We start from the raw sequence: 13,675 nt of genomic DNA, 5'->3' as shown, positions 1-13,675 counted from the left end.
ACACCCTGAAATCCATTTGTGGCCCTGGATATGTAGAACCCAGGTTAAGAACCTCTGGGTTAAATGATCTCAAAGTTCCATTCTTTGATTCAATTAAATTCAATTTAACTATGTGTAAAGCATTTTTCTGGGTATTGGAGATACAAAATAACACAAAATTAAACAAAATGATGCAAATTAAAATAGTCTCTTCCCTTAAAGAGCTTATAGTCTACTGCAGGATATAATACATAAATAAATAAATATAGCATGAAGAAAACTGAGGACAGAGAAAGCACTAACTCAGATCAGAGAGAAGGCTTCAAGAGAAGATGGCACTTGAACTGAGCCTTGAACAAAGCTATGCATTCTGGGAGTTGTGAGGTCAAAATGAGGTGATGGGTATGGGGAACAGCTTTGCAAATGAGCAGTGGCTGGAAATGGAGTAATAAGTCTGTGTAGCAGCTAATAGTTAGGCTGGGCAAGAGAAGAGAGTTCATGAAATGAAAGGTAGTGGAAGCCAGATTGTGAAGGGTCTGAAAAGTCAAAATAAGGAGCTGGCATTTTATCCTAGAGTTCTCTCTAGGAGAAACAATTGGAGATTTGTGAGCTGAGGAGTGACATAGTCAGTCCTGTGCTTTTGGAAGATTGTTTTGGCTATTGTACAAAGGATGAATTCTGGAGAGGAGAGTGGCATCAAAGTGACCTATTCCAAGATTAATACAGTAGTACAGAAGAGAGATCATAAGGAGAAAATCTGAAAGAAGGTTGTTGCTTCATGAGTGGAGAGAAGAGGGGACGAGTGCAAGAGAATGGATTGACAAGACTTGACAACTGATTGGATACAGGCTGGGAGGGTGCAGTGAGAGAGAGGGATGAACTGAGGGTGACTCCAAGGTTATGAATCAGGATGACTAGGAGGAAGATGGTGCCATTGGCAGAAAAAGGGAAGTTTGGCAGGTGTCATTTAGACATGCCACATTTGAGATGCCTGCAGATTATTCAAAAAGAAATCCAGGAGGCAGAAGTGATGCAGCCCACCCCACTTCATATTGAACCCTGCCTTGCAAGAAAAACAATTAAGGAAATACATCTTAAAACATACTGTCTGACAGTATATTCAGTATTCAGCCCTAGTGGTCTAGAGACCCTTCTGAAGACAGGTATTTTGCTCTATATCAGTTCATACAAATCTTCCCTTGTTTCTCTGAATTCCTTCTATTTGTCACTTCTTTCTCCACAAAAATTTCCACATTACATTCATGCTACGGTAAAAGTTTTTTTTCAGCCATTCCCCAATCCGTGGGTACCTAATTTCACAGTCAAGACAGCTGGTAACCTTGGAGAGAGCAATTTCAATAGAATGATGACTTGAAAAGACAGATTGTAAAGGATTGAGAAGTGAGTGGGTTGGGAAGAAGTGGAGACATCCGGGGTAGATACTTCTTTCTATGAGTTTATCAGTAAAGAGAAGGTGTTGAGGGGATGGCTTTATGAGTATTATTGCCAGTCTGGAGTTGTCTCTAGCTTTGGTTGCTTCTCAGGTTCTCTTATGTTTCAAGGTAAAGGACTTCATCCTTTGGATCTGGTGGGTGGGTTTCGCCCATCAGAATTTCCATTTATATATTCAATTCCTCTGCCCTCTATAAAACACTAGGGCCAATGTTGCTTGGATCTTTTCTTGGCAGGTACATGTGGCAGTCAGTCGCACCAAGGTCAAGCTCTATGTTGATTGTCGGAAAGTCACAGAGAGGCTGATCAATGAGGCAGGGAGCCCATCAACTGCAGGATTTGTCATGTTGGGGAAACTAACCAAGACCAGAGGTCCCCGTAGTGGTTCGGCAACTGTAAGCTCAGAATCATTTCCTTCCTTGTTGGGGTTGTGGTCAGTGGATAGACAAACTTGACTAACTTCATGGCTTTGCCAGAACTCAGCCTGGTTGAGTCTAGGTTGGCCATTTTGTCCAATGCTGTCCTGATCACACTGTTACCTTTGCTGCGTTTCCAGTTTCAGCTCCAGACCCTGCAGATTGTTTGCAGTGATACCTGGGCTGAGGAGGACAGATGCTGTGACGTCCCTGCACTGGTATGATGATAACATGCCTTCATTCAGTGACCCATTCATTGACTCATTCATTCATCTCCCCATTTGTTTAGTAATTTAATAAACAATTAATAAGAACCCACTTTGTGCAAAGCTCAGTACAGTATATGAACAATAAATAAGTCATGGACCCTGTCCTCAAGGAGTCCATAGTCTACTAGAAAAAAAAATCAAATGCATAAATAACAAAGTGTGGTAAAGATCATAAGAAGGGTACAAATAAAGTGCTATACAGCATGACTAATGCAGAAATGTTTAATGTGATTGTACATATATAACCTATATCAGATTGCTTGCTTTCTTGGGGAGGGGGAGGGAAGAGAGGGAGGGAGAAAAATTTGAAACTAGAAATCTTATAAAAATAAATGTTGAAAACTAAAAAAAAAAAGACATACTTAAAATGTTAAAAAACAAAACAACCTCCCTCCTCAGAAAAAAAAATCCAAAACAACCCCCCACCCCCCCAAAAAAAACCAAATAAAGTGCTATAGGGACTCAGAGACTAGAAAATTCACGTCCAATTGAGAAGAGCAGTGGGAATCAGGGAAAGCTTCACAAGTGAGGTTGCCTTTGAACTAAGGAATGAGTACCATTGTGTTCTGGCTGGTAGGACTTGGTGACACTTATTAGTCAGGACAATTACTCCAGACAAGCAGGTACCCGCTACCACTGCTGGAGTGGGATGTCCTGGGCTAGAAAAGGTTCTTCTGGGCCCCTCAATTTACCGCCTGCATATATGGCGGTCTTCATTCACTAGGTTCTAGACAAATGTGTGTAAGTGGGCAATTATGTTTCCTTTCTTTTCAGAGAGACGCAGAAACCTGTCCTGCACTGACTTCTGCCTGCACTTGCTCTTCAGATCAGCCTGGCCCTCCAGGGCCTCCAGGGCCCCCTGTAAGCTCACCTTTCTTTTCCTTATTATATGACCAAAGACACCTGTCTGACCTAGAAGGACAATCGTAGGGGAAATTATGCTGTTGCCAAGCAGTGGGAACATCCAGAAATGGTCCCCCTCAATTCTATAAAAGCACCTGGCTGGTTCCCCAGAACTTGACCCCATTCTCGGGGATGGGTCTGACCACCTTGTAGTCATTAGGCCCTGTTCCCTGCCCCTGCTCTCACTCTTTTTACCTTCTCAGGGCCAGGTGGGCCTGAGATCACTGAGGATTTTACATTACAGGGCAGAAAGGTGAGTCAGGCCTTTCTGTCCTTTCTATGAAGCTGCTTTGGAAATATGGGTCAGATTCTGTCATGGTAAATATTGTTAACAAAGGTAGTCCGATGAAATTTGAACTCTCCGAGACCTGATCCAGTGGCCCACTAGAGAAAAAAAGCATAGAACTGGGAATCAGAGACCTGGGTTCTGGAATAGAATCTGCCACTGACAAGCTGTATGACAGAAAACAAGTCAGGTTAGCCTCCTGGACCTCAATATACCCAACTGTTACATGAAGCCTCTGAGGCACCTTCCCAGCCCTTCAATTCTATGATATGAGACATAGTAGATTGCATGTTGATCCAACAAAGAATGCTAGACACTTCATCATGCTGAGATTTGGTCAGGAAGAATTTTGACTGTGGAGCTACCTTGACCTCCTATCAGGTGTAAAATCACATTTATTCCAAAGTTTCAATCTTTCAGCATTTAAAATGGGCTCAGGTCAGGTATTAGCACAAGACCAATCTATCTCCTAGATTGAAATACATTTACTTCGGCCAAACAGCCCAATCTCTGAGCACATGTTTTGCTACATGATGACTGTGTAGTGACCCCATTACAATATCTACTGCAGGCCCAGGTTTTGGCCACCTTGACTTCATTGAGAATATTATTCCTTGTAATCACAACCGTATGAAGATTTCTAAAAAATTAATACATATTTGTTTTCTTTCCCCCTCATCTCCCTCTCCACATTGGAAAAAAAGAAAAGAAAAACAAAACCATTATAACACATAAGTATAACCAAGCAAAACAAATTCCCACATTAGCAATGTCCAAGAAATGTATTGTAAGATTATCTTTGCACAGATCAGAGCCTTAGGACTGGACACTTGGTGGGCATGGGGATAGGGAAGTGGAAGGTTGTTCTGGTTGGCAATGTATTACTTATTTCCTAGAGCCCTGGGGACCAGGCAGCCTTTCCAAGGCACTGTTTTCTTCAATCTTCCTTCATATAAAGGTTCATGTTAGGGGGAAATTAAGGTGCTTCCTTAGCTTTCCTTCCCTCTCTATTTGTGCAGAATCTGTGGCTTGTTAGCTGGGATTCTCTTTCTGGGCCTTGCTCCCTGGATAACTGGAATGCAGATAAGGCAGAGGGAGAGGGACTGGGCCTGTGATTTCATTGTTATAGGGAACTCTCCATAAGGATTACCTTACTTATAAGGTAAGTAAACTTTCTCCACCAATTAAGGTTAGCATCTGTACAGTTATCCCTTCCACATTGTGATTTTCCCCATCATGGTTCTGATATATCACTGGCTGATATAAGAAATTAGATGGGAATTTGGGGAGGAGTTTTGCAGAAGTTTGATAGCACATGAAGGCCAGCAAACGACACAGAGCCTATGATCAAATATTTTACCCAAATTTTAAAATAAAGTACTATAAAGACCCCATAAAAGAAAAAAAAACCCAGCCTTTTTTTCTGGTACAAAGGGAAAGTCAAAAAAATTTCTGTGGATTTTCCAGATCATGGTACACTGCACCCCTAGCCCCTGAAGTATGGAAGGGATAACTGTACTGGCATTAAGTTTTAGAGAGTTGCTTAAAGCTCCTAAATTAAGTATAGGAGCTACAAACTCTATTTTTTTGGTAGGGCAATGGGGGTTAAGTGACTTGCCCAGGGTCACACAGCTAGTAAGTGTTAAGTGTCTGAGGCTGGATTTGAACTCAGGTACTCCTGACTCCAGGGCCGGTGCTCTATCCACTGTGCCATCTAGCTGCCTGAGAGTTGCCTAAAGCACTGAGAAGTTAAGTGACTTGCCAAAGGTTTCATAGTCAGTATATATCAGAGACAGGACCTAAACCTAGGTCATCCTGGCTTTGAGGCCATCTCTATCCATTCTGTGACACAGAAAATGTAAGGAAAATTCTAGATGTCTGGTGGGGAGTGGATGAATTAATAATGATGGCCAAGTACACTTCTCCAGATTCAGCCCCAGTGGGCCTCACCCCTCTGTGAAAGGTCTCCAGAGATTATTTCTTCAATAAGGAGAGAGAGAGACAGAGAGAGAGAGAGAGAGAGAGAGAGAGAGAGAGAGAGAGAGAGAGAGAGAGAGAGAGAGAGAGAGAGAGAGAGAGGAGGTGGTGGTTAGGAGAGAAAGGAAATGATGGAAATGATGGAATGAAAGGAAATGATGGAAAAAGTCAGTAGTGACCCTAGTGATCAGGGCAGCTCTTTGGCTAGATGCCTAATGAGCAGAGCTCCTCATTAAACTCCCTCAATCCAAAAGCTCAGGACCAGCCACTGTTTTGTAATAACCCTAAGCACTTCTGCAGCACCTGGACTGGACAAGGGTAAGCTTCCAATCTGAGACTGGATTCTCCCAGGCAGAGTTAGGATCAATGGACTGCCATCCTGCTTCCCTGGGGGATTCTTGGTAGAAGTTCTGAATAGATTGTTCTCATCCTAAATCCAACTCTACTGTGACCTAGACAACCTCTAAACCCTAGGTTCCTTTAGGGATAATTCTTTGCTTGAAATGCCTGTTTCCAGGATTCATGATACAAAATAGTTCATAAAGCTTCATACTTTTTTTTTTTGGTGAGGCAATTGGGGTTAAGTGACTTGCCCAGGATCATACAGCTAGTAAGTGTCAAGTGTCTGAGGCCAGATTTGAACTCAAGTCCTCCTGACTCCAGGGCCAGTGCTCTATCCACTGCATCACCTAGCTGCCCCCTCATACATCTTTAAAAGCATAGAATGACAGATCTTTCCTTGGAGATCAGCGAGTCCAGCCTCCTTCCTTTTACAGAGAAGGAAACAGGATCAGTGAGGGGACTTGTACAAGGTCACACAGTGACAGAATTACTAGAACTCAGCTCTCTTGAGTTCAATGCAGGGCTCTTTCTCCTTCCTGATCCTTCCTCTTGTCTGGAAAATTTCACTCCAATTAATGGCCTTACTGGGACAAGACAAAATATGGTAAATAAACATTACCTTCCCTCCCCCTCAGCCCTGAAATGAGAAGCCTCTTTGTACTCCCCTGCCCTGGCCTGCCTGCTCCCACAAGACTTCTCACTGGCCTCTGTTGGGACTTGGGTGGTTTTTATCAGAAGGGATGATTTATGCCTAGAGGGGCTGATTATACAGGGAAGAATGAGGATGAGCTGTGATTTATTTCACTCCCCAAGGAAGGGTGGGTGACACACATAGGTTCTGGATTTGCTGGCAAGGCTGCTTTTTGTACTTCTCCAGGGCACCCCAGGGAGGAGAGGCATCCAGGGGGAGCAAGGGACTCCAGGACCTAGAGTAAGTAAACCATTAAACTCTGGCTTGTGGGATCCCCCGAATCTTTATGCAGAGGTTCTATCCAGTGCCAGACTGTCAGGGAAGCACCAGTCAGCAGAACGTGCTGCTGCAGGGGCTGGGGTGGGGGTGGGGAAGCCTCTCTTGGGAGAAGGAGGGAGGGAAGGGGAAGGAGACCCAGTTCCATTGCACTAATTAACTTTGACGATAACATTACTCCCAACACCCAGGGATGCAAAGCAGCCGAGCTTAAGGGATAAAGAATTAAAGAAGGATCAATCTCTCTGTTGGGGAAATTCTGTGCTCCCCACCTCATGATCATGCCCTCCCCTCTAGTGAATTCGCAAGTCTGTAGAAAACCAATCTAAACTTCAGAGCTTCCATGAATACTAATCATGACTAGGACAGACACAGGTTGGAAGCAGAGTCCTCTCTCCCCAGATCCCCTCATAATGATAAACTGGGGGGATCCGCCCATCCTGGTATACTGGAAGGGGAATGGCTCACATATGAGAGACTAAGGATGCCAGGAATAGCAGCTTCAGGGGAGGAAGAAGGGGAGGGGAAAAGGGTCAGCCACCAGTGGGGTCTAAAAAGGACCTGAGGTTCCTATATATACACTGATAACATACACTCTCAGCACTACATCCCCCAAATCAGGGATCCTGGGGTTAGTTTCTGGCAATAATGTCCCCCATTCCATCTTATTTTTCTGAGAAGAGGTCTGTTGGTTTTATTAGACTGCAAAAGGGATACATGCCAAAAAATATGAAGCACCCTTTGCTCTAAGGTTTCTCTTTGTTTATTGTCACAGACTTCATATCTGTGTATAAAGGCAGGAATGGGGAGAGGGTGGGACAAAGTGTGATTGATTTTCCGCAGGGCTCTGCATCTTCCTAGAGAATAGCCCCAGCCTTGTATTCCTTAGACATACTTTCTGATTCATGGTGCAGTGGGAAAAGAGGTAGATTTTTGGAGTCAGAAAGCCTAAATTAAAATCCTGGCTCTTCTACCTGTGGATGTCAGGCAATTTACCTTCTCCTATTCTCGGTTTCTTCATTTATAAAATGTTTTAGTTTTTTTGTTGGGCAATGAGAGTTAAGTGATTTGCCCAGGGTCACACAGCTAGTAAGTGTCAAGTGTCTGAGGCCAGATTTGAACTCAGGGCCTCCTGAATCCAGGGCCAGTTCTTTATCCACTGAGCCAACCTAGCTGTCCCCATTTATAAAATGAAGATGTAAGCCTTTAAATAACCTTCCAATGTGAAATGTGTGTTCCTTCTATTGGAACAATGATCCCTAAGATGGCTTTCCACTATAATCCTATGACCTCTTCAGGAGTAGTCCCTGCCTGGGGATGAGCCAGTATTTTATATCCATTCAGTTTTCCCAGGCCAACCAAAGCCTGGAAACTTCTGTGATTTCAATCCAACGCACATTTAGCAAATGCCTACTAAGCGTCCAGTGAGTTTCACTGTGAATAAGAAATAAATTTGCCCTGCTCTGGTCTTTCATCAGGTTCTGCTCCTCCCTTTAGAAAATAAGCTTTTGCCACAAGATATCAGCTCTTCTCCTCCCTCCTGGAGGAGTTGTACCAGTCAGCACCAATTCCATTTCCTGTCAATTCCTTGTTGAGAGAGAAGTAGGAAAATGATAGGGACGGCTAAGGAGCCTTAGCACCTCGGCCACCTCCCTGGAACTCAGCAGACCATAGGGAGTAGGATTATATGGTTTAGTTCAACCTCCTCATTTTATAGATGAGAAAACTGAGGCACAGAGAAGTTTAGTGACTTGCTCAAGGTCACACAGATGGTGAATGGCAAAGTTAGTGCTTTCTCTGCCTCTTGTCTTTTCCTATGAATTTAGACCTTCCTGGTATCAAGCCATAGAAGTCAGTCCAACCCTTGCTCCCCAAATAGGTAAACCAAATGAAACTCCAAGTCATCCAGGACCTCAGATTCTGGTCTCTTCGGTTAAAATTATGAAAGAGGAAACAGGCATTTATTAAACACCCACTGTGTGCCATGCACTGTGCCAAGTACTTTATGATTATTATCTCATTTGACCTTTTCCACAACCATAAGAGATGGGTACTATTATTATCCTCATTTTACAGTTGGGGAAACTGAGACAGACAGCTTAAATGGCTGATATGGGGTCACACAGCAGGTAAATAGCTATGGGTAGAATTTAAATTTAGGTTTTCCTGAATTCAAGCCCAGCACTCTATCCATTGCTGCCTCTAGTGAGGAGGTAATGATGATGATAAAAAAGATTTATGGGGCAGCTAGGTGGTGCAGTGGATAAAGCACTGGCCCTGGATTCTGGAGGACCTGAGTTCAAATCTGACCTCAGACACTTGACATTTACCAGCTATGCGGCCCTGGGCAAGTCACTTAACTCTCATTGCTCCACAAAATCAAGCAAACAAAAAAGATTTACATAGCACTCAATATGTGCCAGGCACTATGCTGAGAGCTTTACAATTATTATCTCATTTGATCCTCACAAGGCAGGTTCTGGATTATCCTGGAAGGTAGGTGCTATTATTGCCATCCTCATGTAACCCCTGTCCCAAATCCCGCTTATCCAAATCATAGCAAAACAAAAATCAGGAAAGTTATGCATAGGAGAACATATGCCAGAAAAAGCATGAGGGAGCTTTCCCATTAGAAGTGAAAAAACTCAGCTCAACCAAGGGAAAGTGTCCTTGATCTCACCCAAGGAGAAATTCCCCAAAGTCTTTAGAGTAGCAAGATGAGAATAAGGACACAATGAGACCACCGGTTCCTCTGTGGCTTCCCAGAGTCCTTTTCTTTTTTAAAATACAATTTTTATTTTGTTTTTTTCTTAATCATATGTAAACAAGAGTTTTAAAAATTCTTCTATAATTCCAAATTCTCTTATTCCTTCTCTTCCCTCTCCTTCTCCTTGAGAAGTCAAGCAATTATACATGGGAAGTTAAGTAATACATTTCCATATTAGCCATGTTGCAAAGGAAAATGCAGACCAAAAAAAAAACCACCCAAACAACTCAAGGATGATAAAGAAAGTCTATTTTAATATGCATTCAGACTCCATTAGTTCTTTCTCTGGAGGTGGATAGCATTTTTCAGCATAAGTCCTTCAGAAATTGGTCAGAATAATATTCTGACTCATCTTTTATAATCCAGAGTCTTTTTCCTCAGCAACCTAAAGTGGGGTCTGAACTCAAGTCTTCTTGACTCCAGGCCTGGCACTCTATACTTTGCATCACCTAGCTGCTTCTGGTGAAGAGTGAAAAATTTGTACTTACTTCCCTTCCATGTGGATCAGTGTTTTGGATGGAGGAAAAGGTTCACTTTGGATTCTAGTAGAATATAGCATCATAACATTATAGACATACTAGATTGAAAAGGATTTTGAAGCACTTAACTGAAGAGTTTGGCTTTTATTGGCTCACAGGGTGAAGGTTTTTGAGAGTCTATTGCAGAATCAGTGAGAAAGGATGGGGCTTCACCTTTCATATCCTCTCTGTCCTTAGGGAGAACCAGGTCCACCCGGACAGACTGGACCAGAGGGCCCTGGAGGTCAGCAGGGGTCACCAGGCACTCAGGGTCTCACTGTTCAGGGCCCTGTGGTAAGTAATCTTTCCTTCTCCCTTCCTTCCTCTTCCCTCAACCTCCTAAAAATTATCTATTTGTTCCCTTCCTATTTTCCAACCTGTTGACTATTTCTTTATACAAAATTAATGCCAAGGGAAGCCATAGGAAGGAGTCCTATTGTTTTGTTCCTGTACAGGGCCCACCAGGGGTCAAAGGTGAGAAGGGGGACATTGGACATCCAGGCTTACAGGTACCTTGTGCAGAATGGGTGCTTTGTCTAGGGGCTGGGATAGGGAAGATGGGAACCTTTCTTACTATCATGAAGTATATTTCCCAGAAGTTCCAGGACTTCTGGGACATTTGATCCTTAGGGAGTCCAGGGGCCCTGACCCTTCCTCTACACTCATATTCTGAGGGTTTCCTCCCACAGGGCCATCCTGGCCACCAAGGACCACCTGGGAGACATGGCCTCCAGGGTCCAAAGGTAAAAATGTTTTTGATACATAGAATGGTCCCTCAAAAGGTCCTCCCAAAACCAGGAACAGAAGTGTCAAAACATGTCTTATGTAGGTGCATGTGTGCCTGAATGTGCATTATGTGTGTGTGTATCTATGTCCAAGGATCCTCTCCACTCCTTAACAACCAGTTGCCCCTACTCAGTTTCAGGCTTAATCCTCAAACCCTGATTGTCATTTCCAGGGGATGAGGGGATTTGAAGGTACAGCTGGCTTTCCAGGACCTCCCGGCCCAAGGGTAAGAGGAAAGCTCTGACAGCTTCTTGTTTTCTTTTCCTTCCCTTCCTCTTCTTCCTCTCTTTGCCTTTTTCCTCCTGTTCCCCTTCCCTTCTTCTTCCCTTTTCCTTTCTCCTTCTCCTCCTCATTGCCCTTCTTTTGACTTTCCTGTTTTCCCCTTCTTCCCCTTCTCTCCATTGTCATCCCTCATTTTCCCTCCCTTCCTCTTTTCCCTTTCCATTCCCTTTCCCATCCTCTTCCTGGTCCCCTTCTCTCTTTTTCCTCTTTCCCTCTCACTTCCTCTTCCTCTGTATCTTTCCATCTCCCTCCCCTCCCTGTATGTATAATGTAATTGGAGTGGGAGGCAGAGTATAGTGGGGAGGAGGAAGAGGAAAAAGAATAAAGATGAGAGTCAAACTCCCTGGGGTCCTTGAGCCAAATGCCTTTCATGCTTCTGTCATAAGGATCACAGCACTGGGGGGAAGGTGGAGATGAAACCCCTGCTCAGTGAGTAGCAGCCTGTCACTCCTCGATTGGGGAACTTTGGTGGATGGGCTGTCAGTCTGTGCCCCCCAAGCTCCACACCTTCCCGTGATTTCCTTTCTCTATTGGATTTCTCTGGCTCCTTGCCTCCGGGATGCTGGGGGCACTGTGCAGAGAACTTTGAAACAAGAACAGAAGAATAGAACATCGGAACATCAGCAATGCCCCCAGGGTTATCCCCATAGCTCCTCCAGGCCAGGATCTAACCTTCTTAAGGGGGAGGGGGCTGTGGCAGAGGGTTTCAGGGAAGGAGAGATAGCTGTCTTCCATGATGTCATCTTCACTTTTAATTTCCTGTAGCAACCTAAGCAATTTGAGGCCTTTAAAAATCTAATCAGAATTTTTGTTGCTGTTCATTATTAGGCAATTTACTAGCATTGAAGTAATTATTAGACATTTCACCAGTGCATGGGGCCATGGGGGGAAGGGAAGAGTTGGAAGGAAGGGATGGGAGGAAGAGCAGAGGAGGATAAGGAGGGGGGGCAACCTTCATATAAAGCCCCAAGAATAATTTCCACCAGGATTTTCTGATGCCTACCACATACCAGTTTTAAGCTTGGCGATACAGCGGGAGAGTTGGAGCTAATATGGGTCTTGTTGTTAGGGAGCTCATAAGCTCTCTCTCTCTAACATAAGGGGGTACTAAGGAAGAGAAGACCCAGACAAACCCTACCTTCAGGTCTCTCAGTGTGCCTGAGAACATAAGATTCTCCAACATGGAAAAGGATCAGAGTCCCAGAGATGGACTGTGGCCATTTAGTGCAACCACTCTTATTTCATAGATGAAGAAACTGAGGCCCAGTGAGGTCAAGTGATTCACCCAAGGCTACATAGGTAGTAAGCATCAGATGTAGGATTTGAACTCAGGGCTTCTGCCTCAATTGTCCTAAAGCCAATACTCTTTCCATTACCCCATGCTGCTTCTGTAATTAGCAAACGAGCCATTTCATTGCTTTGGTGAACTCTCAGTACTCACAGAGTACTTCCTCTGCTGGTGAAAAAGGAAGTCCCCTCTTGGGCAGGTAGGTGGCACAGTGGATAGAGTGCCAGGCCTGGAGTCCTGAGTTCAAATCTGCCCTCAGACACTTGCTAGCTGTGTGACCCTGGGCAACTCACTTAACTCTATTTGCCTCAGTTTCCTCACCTGTAAAATGACCTGGAGAAAGGGCAGCTAGGTGGCGCAGTGGATAGAGCACCAGACCTGGAGTCAGGAGTACCTGAGTTCAAATCTGACCTCAGACACTTAACACTTACTAGCTGTGTGACTCTGGGCAAGTCACTTAACCCCAATTGCCTCACTAAAAAAAATGACCTGGAGGAGAAAATGGCAAACACTCCAGTATCTTTGCCAAGAAAACCTCAAATGGGGTCACAAAGAGTCAGACACTACTGAAAAACAACTAAACAACAACAACAACAAAACCACACTTTCTCATCCTGTGTAATTCTTGTCCAAGGTTTCCCATGAATCCCATGTAGAGAATCAATCCACTGAGCAGAAGTGTTTTCTCTTATTCTTTTAATACCCGAAGGGTACCATTTACATTGTGCTTTAAAGTTTGTGAAGCACTTACTTACGTATGTTAACACATTTGATTCTCACAACCTCCCTGGGAGGTAGGTGCTATGATTATACCCATTTTACAGATGAGGAACTGAGTAATTTGCCAAGGGTCACAAAGCTAATGAGCGTTTGAGGCAAGAAATAAACTCAGATCTTTGTTACTCCAGGTCCTGTGCTTTGGCCACTGTAGCACCCAGTTTCCCCTAATAGTTGGGTTGCCCATCCTCCATCCTCTATTCCCACTACACAATCTCTCCACATCCTTTTTTTCAAATGTATATGTCCTTGATTTCATGCCACTGTGGCACAAAAAGTGAGTTCTCTAGATCACTCAACTTTCATGGAGGAGATCACAATTGAGACAGGCCTTGAATAATGGGAAAATTTGGAGTATAGGGGAAAGGCATTACAGATAGGGAAAGTGGCATGGTAAAAGGCTAACAGATGGGAATAAACATGATGCTGACTTCACATGATAGAGCTGGCAGGGATCAGCCAGAGAGCATCCAGTCCACATCTCCCTACCCATATTACAGGTGAGGAAACTGAGGTTTATGTCCCACAGACAGTGAAGAGACTGACCTGGATGAAAGAAAAAGTTCATGTAAGAGAGAAATGCATAGATTAATATGGTTAGATCGTGGAGGACCTTGAATCCCTTGCTACAAAATCTAGGCTTCATGCTGTAGGCAGTGGGGGGTT

The 13,675-nt window shown here is 43.9% G+C and overlaps 1 protein-coding gene across 1 annotated transcript in view; it reads left to right on the top strand.

Annotated features, from left to right (window-relative positions):
* The window catches only part of COL20A1 (collagen type XX alpha 1 chain), a 76,057-nt gene that overhangs the window by 51,507 nt on the left and 10,875 nt on the right, over positions 1-13,675 (top strand). The window contains exons 24-31 of the mRNA XM_043986075.1: positions 1,668-1,826; positions 1,988-2,065; positions 2,891-2,977; positions 6,502-6,555; positions 10,075-10,170; positions 10,332-10,385; positions 10,566-10,619; positions 10,835-10,888. Of these exons, the coding sequence (XP_043842010.1) occupies positions 1,668-1,826; positions 1,988-2,065; positions 2,891-2,977; positions 6,502-6,555; positions 10,075-10,170; positions 10,332-10,385; positions 10,566-10,619; positions 10,835-10,888 (636 nt within the window). The remainder of the gene's footprint in view (positions 1-1,667; positions 1,827-1,987; positions 2,066-2,890; positions 2,978-6,501; positions 6,556-10,074; positions 10,171-10,331; positions 10,386-10,565; positions 10,620-10,834; positions 10,889-13,675) is intronic.

The sequence above is a fragment of the Dromiciops gliroides genome, chromosome 2 (assembly GCF_019393635.1).
Source record: "Dromiciops gliroides isolate mDroGli1 chromosome 2, mDroGli1.pri, whole genome shotgun sequence".
Taxonomy (NCBI): Eukaryota; Metazoa; Chordata; class Mammalia; order Microbiotheria; family Microbiotheriidae; genus Dromiciops; species Dromiciops gliroides.
Note: the sequence above shows the minus strand (reverse complement) of the source record. Positions and strands in the feature narration are given on the sequence as shown.